This window comes from Saccoglossus kowalevskii, chromosome 9 (assembly GCF_978046115.1).
Source record: "Saccoglossus kowalevskii chromosome 9, keSacKowa6.1, whole genome shotgun sequence".
NCBI lineage: Eukaryota > Metazoa > Hemichordata > Enteropneusta > Harrimaniidae > Saccoglossus > Saccoglossus kowalevskii.
The window spans coordinates 27,660,708-27,676,457 of NC_140649.1; the positions used below are offsets into that span (position 1 = coordinate 27,660,708).

Genomic DNA, 15,750 nt, shown 5'->3' on the forward strand with positions numbered 1-15,750 from the left:
ATGGATTTCATGTATTTTAAAAAAAAGTGGGCACATCCTTCTTTACATGTGGCATGTATATTCCCGCCATATATTTTGTTGCTTTATAATGCAATGGTTTCAGTTATAGATTTGTAGTCTGAATTGTAACATTCTAGCAATCTGAGATTATTTGTGAAATAGTGTTACTGCATTTAACCACAAGCTCATCTTTTAAGTGATATGGCTAGTCGTGTTCTACAAATTTGGGAGATGTATTCCTCGTAAGATATTGCTGTGAAGGTGTGGAATTATGATGATAGTAAAAATAAAACCTCATATCATATAAACTGGTGGTAAACTGGGCCATAGAATCATAGTATGTATCTAAGTATAAATCAGCAGAAGCAGATTCTGTCGCCTCCTTAAGTTAAACTACATCAAGTTGAACTGGATATATCAGTGCAATATACTCTTTAAGGTTAAGTTTTATGATCGAAAGTACATCACCAATATATTTGAATGTGAAATTGAAGGGTTTGGCTTCGTTTGTCGTGTTCAAAATCCCATTTCAAATGAATAAATCTTCCATGGAGCACAATTTGATCTTAACAAAGTAAGTAGCATCATATACAGCCATAATGTATTTGTGGCGACTAAAATAATTTTTTTTGACCAATTAAATATCAAAGAAATCTTGTGACGCCGAACTTAACTACATGAAACACTGTAATCTCAGCTCAGAAATCACTTCGTTATCAAAATTAATTGTTAATATCGGCTTTGTTGGTAAAATAAGCCTTTTCAAAACGTCAATATTAGATAATGTTTTAAAAGGGTTATATACTAAACTGCACAAAAGTTACGTAATTTTGACATCAATCATGTCGTCGCTAAAATATAATTAGGTACATAATTCGTGTTATTGGTGTAGAACATGTCAGAATTTACAAACTATTTTAAAAATGAAAATAACTAGAATACATCTAGGATAAAACAAATCGTTTGATGTACAATCGTCATCATTCTTTCCGAACTAAGATGTCGTCCTCCCCTGCATCAAGCATAATGTCCTCGCCTACAATTTCACAACATTCATCTCGTAGATATTTCAGCAAGTTTGGAATATCATCTACCGGCACTGAACTCCGAAAATTCAGGACCTGATGAATAAAGTCCAATAGTTTATTACCGTCTTCGGACTTTTCGTTGAAGCATTCGGTGATAGTCATTAGTACAGAGCGGTGCAAGCTTTCCATCGATGGATTCGGTACTACTTTAGTCAAAATATCTTTCACCATTCCTGCCCCGGGAAAAACCGTGGATTCGCCATACTTTGTATAACATTTTGAGAGGTTTGCCCTGCATTGTTCCCAGCCACCTAAATAATATATAAAATTATATTTGTATACATCTATTCTATAAAAATTACGTCGTGAAAAGTAATTAAATGCCGAAAAGGAACAAACACACGTATACTCCCATGTATGACACAAGGTAGCAATCACACCAATACAAATGTGTTGATATGTAATAAATACTGCAATACTGTATATAATATCTGATATAACCGTACACCAATTTCCACGTGTGACAGTGTATTCTGAAATGACACATTTTTCGCGAAATATAACACCAGACGTAATATTGAGACTCATGTTCCCATACTTTGCAACATCGTTGGTATAGCCAATACAATAATAGAACTATTCCAAACCAGGTGTTCCATTATATTCTCGTCTTATTTAAGTGATTTTGTTATAAACTTTTGTTACGCAGTTTCTGTGCGACTTACTCCAATTATATTCAATATGTTTTCTCCTCATAAAATTTATTCATGGTAAAACAAGAACCCTTTATATTTTATCAATGTGACTGTGAAACATGTATACAGAAACGTTGCCATGACATTGAACAACACAAGCTCATGAGTATCTCTATATTGAAAGTGGCAGACATGTTGTAACCAACATTCCGTGTTCAGCAATGTTCTCTTGAATAGTTAGTATTTGCATATCTACCTACCAGAAGAAGTTCTTAAGAAAAGTAATCCACCGGTATTCACCATGTTGTACAAATCAGGTACATCTTGCCCCGGGTCTCTGAACTCATACACTGAATTACATGCATGTATGAAGTCATATTTATCAGTTTTGCCGCCCTTATCCAAATAGGGATTAATTCCTTGTAAACGAAAATCGAATGTTACATTATCCCATCGGTTGGATTTCACAAGAGTTTTAAATTCTTGTACAGGTTTCTCTACAGGTTCGATAACACAGTAATATATTTTGCTATATTTCCCCACCAATGCATTAATGAAGTGTTGATCAACGTTTCCTGGAATGAGACATAAGCAAACAAAAAGTATTATAAACATTTCTGTATGTGTGCGGTATTACAAGTCCTAACAAGAAGTACAAATACAACTTCACACATTTCATGAAGTCAAACATCTGACATGCATCTTCTGGTTGATCTGTGACGCGATGACCCGACAGTTGTAAAAATGGTATTCGTGCATCTATTAGGACTAGACAATCTTTCTTAAAATGAAACAAATTTATTGTACTGTGGAGAACTGTAGGTACACGGGTACATGTACTGTACACCGTTTTTTTTTTTGCTGCTAGAAATATTCACGATTGCAGGATTTGTGAAAAAAAAATATCATCGAAGTCACTGACACTCTGCATTATAGGACTCCAACGTCCATAGACATATTCACTGTTACGAAAATATATGGGTGTCGCAAAATACAGCAGTTTATAGTAATTATATGTTTAATGTTACATGTTGTTCTTATGGCTTTAGATGCGTGTTGTTATAGCTGTTGAGGACTCAATTATCATGTGTGTGCGGATGATGATTATCCTGTCTCAATTGAATACCTTGTGTCACAATGAGTGTCACAATAAAATTATTATTATAAGAACAAATAAAAATAGAATAAGGTGTCTAAAGTTCCAGAATTTGATTGTGAATACTGTTTGAGTTATTACAATGTAATTAAACCATCGGTTTTGAAGAAAACACAGGCTTACACGCAAAGTAGGTTGCCGATGTCATAATCGAAATCAGAACAAATTTTTGCACTTCTATTCTACGAAGGGGTGGAGGATATTGTTAAACAACATGGTATAAAAAAGCACAAACAACATATATGACAGCAACAGCTATATATGGGTTTGCCGTGGAGACCCATAGGCTAACCAAGATGTATGCAGCAGTGGTCTCAATTCAATGTATGGCTCTTTTGAATAATGGACTCATCAGTTGTTACTCAGAAGCCCTCTAGCCTTTTACGGCCAGTATAAAACTGAATAACTGATAAAACAGCAATTTGTTTATGAAACATGTATGTATATCTTATAAAACAAATCTTTGTAGTAATTTGTGGTAATGACATGACCAACAAAGTCAATCTTTTTCAGCGGAAATAACTAAATTGCTCACCAGACATTTCTCACTTACCATTCCCCGAACCAATAGAAAGTACGCGCAGTTCTCTGGAAGAATCAAAATGCAGTTTTGTTACAAGGTCTCGAGCATCATCTGCATATCCATTTTCTCTTGATTGTAAGCCATACTTCATCATGACTTGAAAACTCTCATGATATTTGTCCATATCGACTTTTAATGATGTAATTGATTTAGCCATTATCTTGACTTTGTTTATGTAGTACAGTAGTGTGAAATCTGTCCAACACAGAATAGATGATATATTGAAAGTGGGGTGTTTCATTAAAATCTAGGTCGTTTGAGATGGAAAAAGCTGCCTAATTTATGCAAATTAGGTACATTTACTAATTAATATACAATTAATATACGAGTATATCAATCCTAAACTAATCGCATAAGCACAGTTTCATTGAAATCAGGAGACAGGTTCTTGATATACCTTAGTGTACGTTTGTCTTTAGCTTAAACTAATTAAGTTCACCAATCTAATTACCATAGTACCAATATAATAGTAATATAAACTGCTTCTTATCACCCTCCTCTTTTACTAATCGGGGTTTGGGGATAATTAGTAGAAATGTGTGAGAGGTGCACACATTGTGCTTCATATTGTGCATTGAAGCCGTTTACCATGCTTTCAAACTATTGCATAAATTATGTGCTGCTGTTATGTTTAAGTTACCATTATTTATATTAACTGAATTGGGTGCATTTCGCCCAATTACCACTTCGTCCGAACGGTTTCGCCCGATTACCTGTTCGCCCGATAACCATTTCGCCCGATTGCCATTTCGCCCGATTACCAGTTCGCCTGATTCTTCTTATGTTTGGTATTTACGTGTAGTCAAAACAAGATAACGTAGAAGTCGAAATTTGTTTTTATAAGGTGACGAACGTGAAGTTTACAACGGGGTTGTAACGTAATTGTATGCCGTTGCGTTGCGTTTTATGCCATTTGTGTATCGGGAGGAAACAATGAGTTGAGGGACAGTCACATCAGTTGCAGTGTTTGCATCGGCAAGAAAACCCTGACTAAAATGCGATCATATGGTAGATTTTATGCATTTTACCAGATGTACATTTCGAATCGAAACCCCCAGTAGGCCTAGTGTGTAACATCGGTAAATCGGGCGAAAAGGAAAACGGGCGAACCGGTAATTGGGCGAACCGGTGATTGGGCGAACTGGTAATCAGGCGAAGGAGTTCGGGCGAAGTGGATTTCGGGCGAAGTGACTGTACCCCATATTAACTACGTGGTTTCGTATAAAACATTATTTATACTTTTCCAATCAAAACGGCGTGTTTTGTAAAGTTGTTTCAAGGGATGGGTTTTTAAATTTTCTTTATTTTGTTTTCGTGGTGAATTTGGTCTCCCGTACGGTTATTTTCGCCAATGGTCGGTGCCTGGCATGTCCATATATATTTAATAATAATTAAACCCAAGCTGATTCATTCATCCGCATTTTGGGGTTTAGTTTGTACTGAAGTACTGTTGAGTTTGAACACTAGTTTGTCATAAAAACATAAACATTGTTGCACTATTGTAAACATCGCATAGTCATTAGCGACGAAAAAATCATAATATCAATACTTTATATTTACTGTAATCGTCATTGGTGACTGCACGAGGTTCGTTTCGCTCGCTTCGCTCGGGTGTTACAAATAGTAAATGTTTCTGGTCAGCATGCACGCCACCAACAAATTGTGAGCTGATTTTTTTTCAGCTTATTTCTCCACTTCACAGCGCCCTCTCTCTTTCGACAAACAATTTGACTAAAAACATTTTTTGCGAGGCCACGGTTTTTTAAATTGGAGGTTTAAATTTAGATAAAGTTTCAAGCATGTTTCTTAGACATGATATATTATCGTATGGTTTACTGCCTTTGTAGAGAACAGATCATTTCCAATTGTAAACGTTCCTGGTCTTATGTCAATGTAAAGCCCAGTAATTGTTTATCATCCCCTACGTAACGTGTACATATAGGACTCGCGCTGAAACGCTTTCCGAGATGACAGTTTTTACATCAAATTACTATTTAAAGTGAAAATGGTTAAAGATGACTGAATGTCAAATGAGCCGCTCAGAGGTCAACTTGAGGTCAAATAAAGTTAATATTGCGCGAAATCTTTATATATTCTACACATATTTATGGACAAGACGAAATGAGTTCAGTGATCATTAATTTAATTCAATTTCCTCAATAGGTGGAAGGTCCCCTAATACTGCCTCAAGGTCTATACTAGGATATTGTGATAGGCAATTCAAGTAATGGCCTATAAGCGGCCTGTTTGACCTCACCTGATTCTTAGTTAACTAATTATCCTTTCGTTCACCCTTTAGGCGGCCTATTTGACCGTATTTGACCTCTAGGCGGCTTATTTGACATTCACTTGACGTCATTTTAACCTCTCGTTGACCTCTAAACGGCCTATTTGACCTCTCGTTGATCTCTAGGCGGCCAACTAGAATTCCGGATGACCTAATTTCACCTATAATTGACCTATAGGAGGCCATAGCAGAGGTCCACCGAAGGCACCTACACGCCCAGTATCGAAGCAATAAGACAATCTGTTTTAAGAAGAAGTCGAAACTAAAATTTCTTTACAAAATTCGCTATTATAGTGAATTACTGATATCTTCACGAAATGAACAAACTCGTGTACCTCAGTAACCCATAATTGATGACGTTTATAATAGAGCAATACAATGTACCCTATTTGATGAAAATCGGGGTAACCGTTCTCGAGATAAGGTACTTTGTAGCTTCAATTAGCATCTCTTACTTTTAGACAAAGGATGACACAACAAAGCACTACTGAATAGTAAAGACAACGGCACCATGTTGGATGAATAAGCACTAATTATTTAATTGGAGCTGAACTTAAACTACCATATCTACCAAATTTTCAACAAATGAACTTATATCAATGTTTATCTAATGTCATTAGAGGGCAACATATAGACCATCTGTTACCATGGAAACAGGCCATATTCAAATTTCATTTTAAATCATCTGTCAGTGTCAATAAAGATAAACAAGTTTTACTTTCGTTTATGTTGCATTCGTTTTTATTTCTATACAAATGCATTGGAAACGCCCTCATCGACCGGCTATGCATTCTACCAAGATTTGCTTATTTTTACACTATAATAATACTGATGAAACAAAAAGCATTGAGACGAATAAACAAATCTAAGATCTAACATTATAGCATAATATACAGCTTATTTTTTGGCAACTTAGAAAAGAAGTATGCATGGAAAAAAATAACTAGGAGCTGCCCGGAAAATTTGAAATCTCTGTGCATGATCGATTCATTTTTATGCCAAAATAACCAATAAATCATCTCCATTTTACAGCTGTGAATGGTCTAACATGTACAATTCGTTTTACTTTGCATTTACGCTGCATTTTCGACATGTTAAAAACAAAATAAACGTTGTCTTTGTACATGAAAATGGCCTCCATGTAAACAAAGTACTGGGATGGAGGTACCACTTTTAAAGTGGTCTTGTCGCACTCTCTAAATTGATGTCACACTCACAAAACCTAGATTTGTGACTATTAAAATATATTTTTTTTTTCAAATTATGAGTTATAGATATGCCAGAACGTTGTAAGTCGATACGAAAATTGCCGTTAAACATTTGTTTTCATTGCCGTTTCGCCAAATTTCGCCATTGCAAGTTAAATTAAGAAAATAAATGTGTGAACAATTATTTGATACTTATTTTGGTGTAAACAAGTAACTTTAATTAATTTCGAGCATTACAAATAGTTAAATTGAGAAAATAAATGTGTGAACAAATATTTAAATATTTGATACTTATTTTGGTGTAAACAAGTAACTTTTAATTAATTAATTACCAGCATTACAAATAGTTAAATTGAGAAAATAAATGTGTGAACAATTATTTGCTATTTTGGTGTAAGTAACTCATATTTTCCACAATTCCAAATTGTTAAATTGAAAGAACAATTGTCTCAATAAATATTTAACATTTTGGAATAAACAACTTGTATGATAAATTTCCTCCATTACGAGTTCTTAAATTGAGAAAATAAATGTATGGACAAATATTTAATGCTTATTTTTGTGTTCACAAGTCGCATTTAATTAATTTCTAGCATTACAAATAGTTAAATTGTGAAAATCTTTTTGAAAGGTTGTTAAATTCAAAGAACAAATGTCTCAACAAATATTTGAAACTTATTTTGATGTAAACAACTCTCGTTTGAATTATTTCCACCATTAAAACTTGTTAAATTGAGAGAATAAATGTGTGGAAAAATATTGGCCATATATTTGTGAGTAAATACCTGTCGTTTAATTAATTTCCACCTCTACAAGGTTGTTAATTTGAGAGAATAAATGTGTCGACAAATATCTGATACTTATTTAGGTGTAAATAACTTTGAAGAACTGATCAACTTCCACCAGTGCAAGTTGTTAAAGTAATGAAATAAATACTGATATCATTGGATATTTGATTTAATTGTGAAACTTTCTAACAGAGTGTTAACTGCTGACTTCAAACCCTCAATCAACAATTCCACAAACACCGTATAAATACCACAACACCACAGACGATATTCGTCTGTTGCCTGAATTGTTTTCGTAATATAGGAAACGCCATCGTGACACTTTAATATCTAGCAAAACTTACTTTGACTTGGGTCTTCTGTTTATCTCTTGTCACGATCTGTTTAATATGTAAATTATTTTATTATTTATTCATTCAGATTTGCATGGCGAAGTTTTGTGAGGTTTATTATTTTTTCGAGACGTTGTTTGTTTACATGTTATGGTTTTAGGGATTTCAGTTTATTTGATTTACGTGTTTACGATAGCTATGAGCGAGACTCAAACCCACTGCCTTTTCAAGCTAATTTTGTTTTATCTCGATGGCACGCTTGTGTACCACGCAACGACGTTGGTCGTTGAGTGGTTTTAATTGTGCTAACTACTTTAATGTTCCGATGAGTTGAGCGGAAAAGCCAAAATGATTGCTGGTTTCCGATTGCTTCGGTTCCGGTGAGTGTGTATGTGGTAGGATTCGAAACTTTGGCGTTTATATTAGGTAGTTTTTCATTCCCATGTTTGTTAAAATTATAGTGTTATCAGTTTACCGTCTATTTGCAGTCTCCTCTCGTCAACGTAAAACAAAAGGCTTTTATAGCCAAAGCAGACACCCTAGCTCAGTACAAATAAATATGCTAAATAGGGATAAATTGACAAAAGAACACAACATAAAGCGACCGAGGACAATATGACGTTACAATGAAACCCTAACTACAAATTACACAAATAATAAATACATACAATATACTCAAACGTAACCCGCCGTACTATGCAACTGGTTACGAACCAGTTGAGCAAGGCTAACCGAGTCGTGACCTCGATGTGGTTCGTAACTAGTCTTGTGATTGGTTGTTGACAAATGCTGAACAGGCCACGCCTTCAACTGTGCCGTGTGTTCGGGCAAACCGTTAGGAATTCCTAAATGGAGTCAATTTGTGTAGTTTTCTTGGTTTATTCTGCAGATATCGGTAAAATGTAGGCAAGGCTTTTGCGAAATTTGAAGGAGGAACTAATATTCTTCAACCTGGTATTCTTTTTAGATTTTATTTTTCATTCTTTTCGTCTGTTTTTTCGAGTTAAAAAAATGTGAGCTGGCTGGAGCCTTCATCCCTTGTCTATTTCTTACACTAGATACCAGCCGATACCCCCCCCCCCCCCGCTCATAGAGACTGCGTACTACAGTTGATTATAGTTCCTGGGCTCCCTGTGGTTCAGCGAGGATTTATTACCGTTATTATCATTATATTGTCACGTGATTTGTTCCACCTTATTTGTAATGTCTTAAGTATCTTTATTGTAATTTGTATACTAGTATACCAATTCGTATATACCGAGCAAACAATCACGATTGAAGGTCTTGTATTTTGTGATGTCACCAATTCGTGTGTAGGTACGGCTTCTGGAACTGTGCTCCTAGCTGCTAAAATTAAAATGAGTCGCGCAAATGCGCGCAAGTCAGATCAACCGGTTACTCAACTACGAATGTGAATCGACAGCGGAGTATAAACCGTGAACAGGCTCTAGACTGTCGTTACTTCAGTGACCTTCAATCACCGCTGTTGAATACTGCGTTCCTTTTCAGTGCATACACAACACAATAAAAAACAAAACTGTCCTGAATGGAAATGCATTTAAATTACTAATATGAATGCTGGAATATAGACGTACCAAGTGAGAGTCGAACCAGGATCTCTATCACCTCGCTAGTAGAGCCAACACATGTATTTGAGGTTGTCAGCGTCCTGTCTTGGTCGGTTTTGTTCTATTCCCCCGGATGTGCATCTGAAAGCGAGATTGGCCAGACATGCGCATATACATATGTTTATTTGACCACCATTTAGTTTCCGCCGTCGATTCACATTCAGCAGCTAGGTTATATACGGTCTATACATTATTATCTAGGAGTTTGACTTCAGGATGCGAAGCACACAATGAGCCTTCGTAGTTACTCCGAGGAGGTAGTAAAAGGGAAAAAGGTACTTTTCTCTTACATTTTCACGATGGCCATGGCTTAGCAATCTTGTCTATTGACACGCCACGTGGCACTGGCAGGTTGGCTTTTCACACGCCATGAAAGTTTGTTGCGGGTTGCATAGCCCGGTGGGAAGTGTTGAAAACTACACAAAAATTGCAGTAATATTGCGATAAACAGGAAAATACATACAAATATCAATTACTGTACATAACTAAGTTGATAAGTATTGTTATTGATTTTAAGAATGATGGCCACCTCGAATTGTAATACCCGAATTGTCTTAAAACGCGTATAATCACCTTAGATGAACTTTGATTTGAAACACGAGACTGTTTTTAAGTAGTTATAGGAAATAAGTAACGAATAAATAGTTGTAAATACATAGTTATGATGTCCCCCAGATTCACTTCACATATTTTAATTTAGTTAGAATAGTTATTAAAAATTGGAAAGAATCTTCTTATATGTTTATAAAATGACATAGCTGTGAATCATTTCAATGTTATCATAACCCCAGCTACAACGTGACCCACGAAATCGCCACCATATTATGTTGAGAAGAGACTATTGTGAACTGAGGTATCAGCCCAGATAATCTAATTTCAAAATCATTTTAACAATTCATACTTTTAGCAACAAATCCAAGAAATACATTTCATAGTTTGTAAGGCCTACTAACTGAAACACACAGTATGCATCCTCAAATGTCACAGTATGCATCCTCAAATCTTCAATCAATTATGTTGGTATAACCGTGTGATAGACCAGTGGGATTGTGTGTTTAAAGCCACACTAACAAATTCAGCCATTCAAGCTGCCACCCTTATTTTTAAAGCTACAATTATCACCGTCAGAGGGCACTCTTTTATTTTCTCACGATAATGATGTAATAGTACTGGAAGGTAATATATGGTGGTCGTTGCACCAAGTTCTATTTGACATGGCTCACATAGAACATATAAGCGGCGTGTAAAATACATGACGACCACGGCCATTTAATAGAACAGGATCCACACCATTCACAATGAGTTATTAATTATATCTCGGAATAACCCATAATCTATCATTTTATCATTGTAATCATGTTAATTAATATAAAACACAAAATGTTATAACAAACACCGTCATGCAATACAACTTTAAAATCCACATTACACAAGCAACAATAGCTCATAATAACCCTACATGAAGCTATTGCGACGAAAACCGATTTAGAATGGGTGTTTGGAAAATCAATGTGTTATTTTGGATGCTGGTGTAGTTCCTGATTTTTCCTCGGATATACTATTACATTGAAATATGACGCACTTCACAGAAGTGAATAAATCGCGGTTCAATAAATATATCCTTATAATTGACTCTAGATGGCGCTATGTCAATGAATGTCCGCACACACAGGGCATATACTGTACGTCGCAATATTTTAATGAATAAAAAAATGTCCAAATGTCCAAATTGTGTAGTTACCGATTGAATAAACAGCCATATAATGTCACGCATTTCAATTAGCTATCTGTCGAACTTTAAGATAAGATATCGGGGGTAGTGGGCTCTAAAAGTGCAAAAAAAAATTAAGTTCGGGTATAAGTGAAACCAAGTGGCGAAATAGATTAGTGTTTGTTGGCATATACGTCCAATCCCATGTATGGAGATTTTACAAGATTAGAATCCATGTATAGAAATTCTGCGACAGTTTTGAACAAACATATTTTATGATGTTATTCAGTTAATGCTAAAATCTTTTACTTTCGACAAATACACAATACACACATCAATTGTGTTATGTTCATTGTATGCACCTATTATTATGGTAAATTATATGCGTTTCATCGAATAGCAGATAATTGCTATAATTGGTTAAGTAAGTAAAATGTAGTGCAATGTACGTGGCTTAACAGACGTGCCATTTTTGCTGTGATTGGACAATCATGTTTAGTGTATTTAAGCAGGTGCTGCAATTATATATATATATATATATATCTGTTTAATTTGTTTACAAGATTCCTCTCATTAGTAAATAGCGCCCTCACGCAACAATATTTAGAATGAGTGGTTGGTCAAAAGTTTGATGAGTCAGGTGCATCTATTGGCTAAGCTTGTTATACATAGATGCAAATGAGTATAGAAGCCATTAATATTGCAGGGTGTACTGGGAGGAGTGGAGGATTTCTTGTTTGTAATGACTGGTTGTAATGCGCTATCTCGTTGTTTTCAGAATGCAGCCTGATATTTGTTGCTTTCTTGGTTGTTCAATTATGGCTAAAATTTGTGTGGAGGGTGGAAGATGTGTTTATTGTTTGTTGAGTCATTATTTAGACGCCCTGCAGCTTGAAATGGTATGGTCCAAATCCAAATTCGATATGGCGGTGTTGAATATCTGTGCGATATGGCGGTGTCGTCTAAAAACATGGCATCAAAATGATTTCTGTTTATTTATTTACTGTTGTAGATCCTGAGAACTAGCCAGGTATTCTGAACAAGCTTTATGAATTATTGCTGGCAATATTCCAGTATGAATTGGAAGCAAACTGTGACACCATATCTAGTCGTTGTATTGTTATGCTTCTAAAATATTTTTTTCAAATGTCTTGAAACAGATTCAAATATAAGGATATGGATTGTAAAATATTAATATCATATATAGTGTCCAACACATTAATTTGTAAATGGTAAATTTATTTTAAAGAATTCAGTGGCAATATTATAATATAAAATAAAATAAATTAAATAGAAATATTATGTGTCTTTTTGTATGTGAAAACTTGGCTGGCCCACTCAAAAATATAAAGAAGCGAGGTCTGCAGTTAATTTTTAATTTTATTTTTTATTTGTGAAAAAAATGGTAGTTTACTGAGTGTAAACAATAACAGTGCAAGGCTAGTTCACCAACATGTATATTCTCTTGCTTGAGTGTGAAAGTACATGAGTTAGTGACTACCCATAATGTTTTTAAATTTTCTTTTATTTGGGAAGGTTCTTCTATAAAAATAGAACAGATATATATATATATATATATCAGTTCTTTTTATTTAGATCATGGCAATTTTTTGGTCAGAGCGCCCTCTAGTATTGTGGAGAATCATGTTCATTTAGAATGCTCTGATTGGATGGAAGTTCAAGCCTAGCAAGGTGTGATAGAATTGGCCTGTTATGTTCAGATTCAAATAAGCATGAACCACTAATTTGACAGGGAAGTGATACTTATAATGCAGCAAGCTGTTCTAATTGCTGTTGTGGTAGAGTTTTTCTATTTTCCTGTCAAATGCATTTATTGGTCCACTGAAAAATGAAAATAATGTTCCCTGTAACTTAGACTCTTATTGATCAAGGCATTTTAAAAATCATGGGTGTTAACTCCCCTCAAGTTATGACCCGTTGTTCTCTACAGGATAATGGTTGCATCTAATATTAAAATAAAGATGGCGGAGTATAGCGTTGATTCATCTCGTTCTACTCTGGATTACTTGGAGTCAATAAAGATCCTAGAAAGTTAGTATTTACATGTATATGCCTTTTTTTTTTTTTTTTTTTTTTTTTTTTCACTGTCTTTGACTTTCCCAGTAAGTTTGTTGCTGTTGACAACAATTCAGTCCTCTGCCAGGCTTCAGTCAATGTTTTTCTTCACTACCTACCCAACTCCTCGTCGGGCACTATGTAGCTGGTGTGGTATATTTATCACAGACAGTAGGGCAATTGTCACATTTAGTGCTCCAAGAAAATATTCTCTGTCCATGTATATTTATATAAATAGATGCAGTTTCTTTGGCTTGAATAACATTCATTGGCTTCGTACATACAGGTATACTGGTTTACCTGTTTCTAGTTGAAATATAGCCAATCTTATTAACCAAGACAGTTGGACATTTGCCACATGTCACAACACTCATTTCCAAGTGCCATAGCTTGAAACAAGTAGTCAAATCTGATATTGGCTGGAGCTTTAGTTTATATGGACATGGTAAATGGCAAACTAGATGGTCAGAAAGTAATAAAAATAATCACAGCTTTACTCCACCCACCCGACTATGAAGTAAAAGGCTGTTTATAAGGCCATGTATGATGGTTTCATTTTTCTTATGGAAAACAATTTTAATTATAAACTTCTATGCTCCTGTACCCAACCGTGGGGGTTCATCACACTAAACAACAGGTGTCAATATTACTAAGATAAATGTACTTTTTTTTTCATTAAAATTACTGAATACTTATACTTATGTACTAAGACGTTAGTTAACATTTAATATCAGGCAATGCATTGGTTCATTACCCTGGCTACGTGTTAAAATGGTTATGAATTCATTTTGGATAAGTACGTACATAACCGACCAATCTTGGACTTTATTTCAATGTGTTGGTCAGGGTTCTGACCCTGTGTATCTTTCGGTGGGTACCGTTTAATTTCATTACCCTGGCTACGTGTTAAAATGGGTCAGAATTCACTCTGGATAAGTACGTACATAACTGACCAATCTTGGACTTTATTTCAATGTGTTGGTCAGGGTTCTGACCCTGTGTATTTTTCGGTGGGTACCGTTTAATTTCACTACCCTGGCTACGTGTTAAAATGGGTATGAATTCACTCTGCATAAGTACGTACATAACTGACCAATCTTGGACTTTATTTCAATGTGTTGGTCAGGGTTCTGACCCTGTGTATTTTTCGGTGGGTACCGTTTAATTTCATTACCCTGGCTACGTGTTAAAATGGTTATGAATTCATTTTGGATAAGTACGTACATAACCGACCAATCTTGGACTTTATTTCAATGTGTTGGTCAGGTTTCTGACCCTGTGTATTTTTCGGTGGGTACCGTTTAATTTCACTACCCTGGCTACGTGTTAAAATGGGTCAGAATTCACTCTGGATAAGTACGTACATAACCGACCAATCTTGGACTTTATTTCAATGTGCTGGTCAGGGTTCTGACCCTGTGTATTTTTCGGTGGGTACCGTTTAATTTCACTATCCTGGCTACGTGTTAAAATGGGTCTGAAGTCACTCTGGATAAGTACGTACATAACCGACCAATCTTGGACTTTATTTCAATGTGTTGGTCAGGGTTCTGACCCTGTGTATTTTTCGGTGTGTACCGTTTAATTTCATTACCCTGGCTACGTGTTAAAATGGGTCAGAATTCACTCTGGATAAGTACGTACATAACCGACCAATCTTGGACTTTATTTCAATGTGTTGGTCAGGGTTCTGACCCTGTGTATTTTTCGGTGGGTACCGTTTAATTTCACTACCCTGGCTACGTGTTAAAATGGGTCAGAATTCACTCTGGATAAGTACGTACATAACCGATCAATCTTGGAATTTATTTCAATGTGTTGGTCAGGGTTCTGACCCTGTGTATTTTTTGGTGGGTACCGTTTAATTGCACTACCCTGGCTACGTGTTAAAATGGGTCAGAATTCACTCTGGATAAGTACGTACATAACCGATCAATCTTGGAATTTATTTCAATGTGTTGGTCAGGGTTCTGACCCTGTGTATTTTTCGGTGGGTACCGTTTAATTGCACTACCCTGGCTACGTGTTAAAATGGGTCAGAATTCACTCTGGATAAGTACGTACATAACCGACCAATCTTGGACTTTATTTCAATGTGTTGGTCAGGGTTCTGACCCTGTGTATTTTTCGGTGGGTACCGTTTAATTTCATTACCCTGGCTACGTGTTAAAAGGGGTCAGAATTCACTCTGGATAAGTACGTACATAACCGACCACTCTTGGACTTTATTTTAATGTGCTGGTCAGGGTTCTGACCCT

General features: G+C 35.5%; 1 protein-coding gene and 1 long non-coding RNA gene across 2 annotated transcripts; one reads left to right on the forward strand and one right to left on the reverse strand.

Annotated features, from left to right (window-relative positions):
- LOC100313634 (histamine N-methyl transferase) lies at window positions 1-9,765 on the reverse strand. Its single transcript, NM_001168095.1, is given in 4 exon segments — window positions 1-1,339; window positions 1,984-2,298; window positions 3,433-3,657; window positions 9,673-9,765. Coding segments are annotated over 3 exon segments (861 nt in total). The 5' UTR covers window positions 3,620-3,657; window positions 9,673-9,765; the 3' UTR covers window positions 1-980.
- A 21-nt stretch (window positions 9,766-9,786) lies between these two features.
- LOC146739125 (uncharacterized) lies at window positions 9,787-13,481 on the forward strand. Its single transcript, XR_014930423.1, has 2 exons — window positions 9,787-9,980; window positions 13,368-13,481. It is a non-coding gene; the product is annotated as an uncharacterized LOC146739125 (long non-coding RNA).
- Window positions 13,482-15,750: the final 2,269 nt, after the last annotated feature.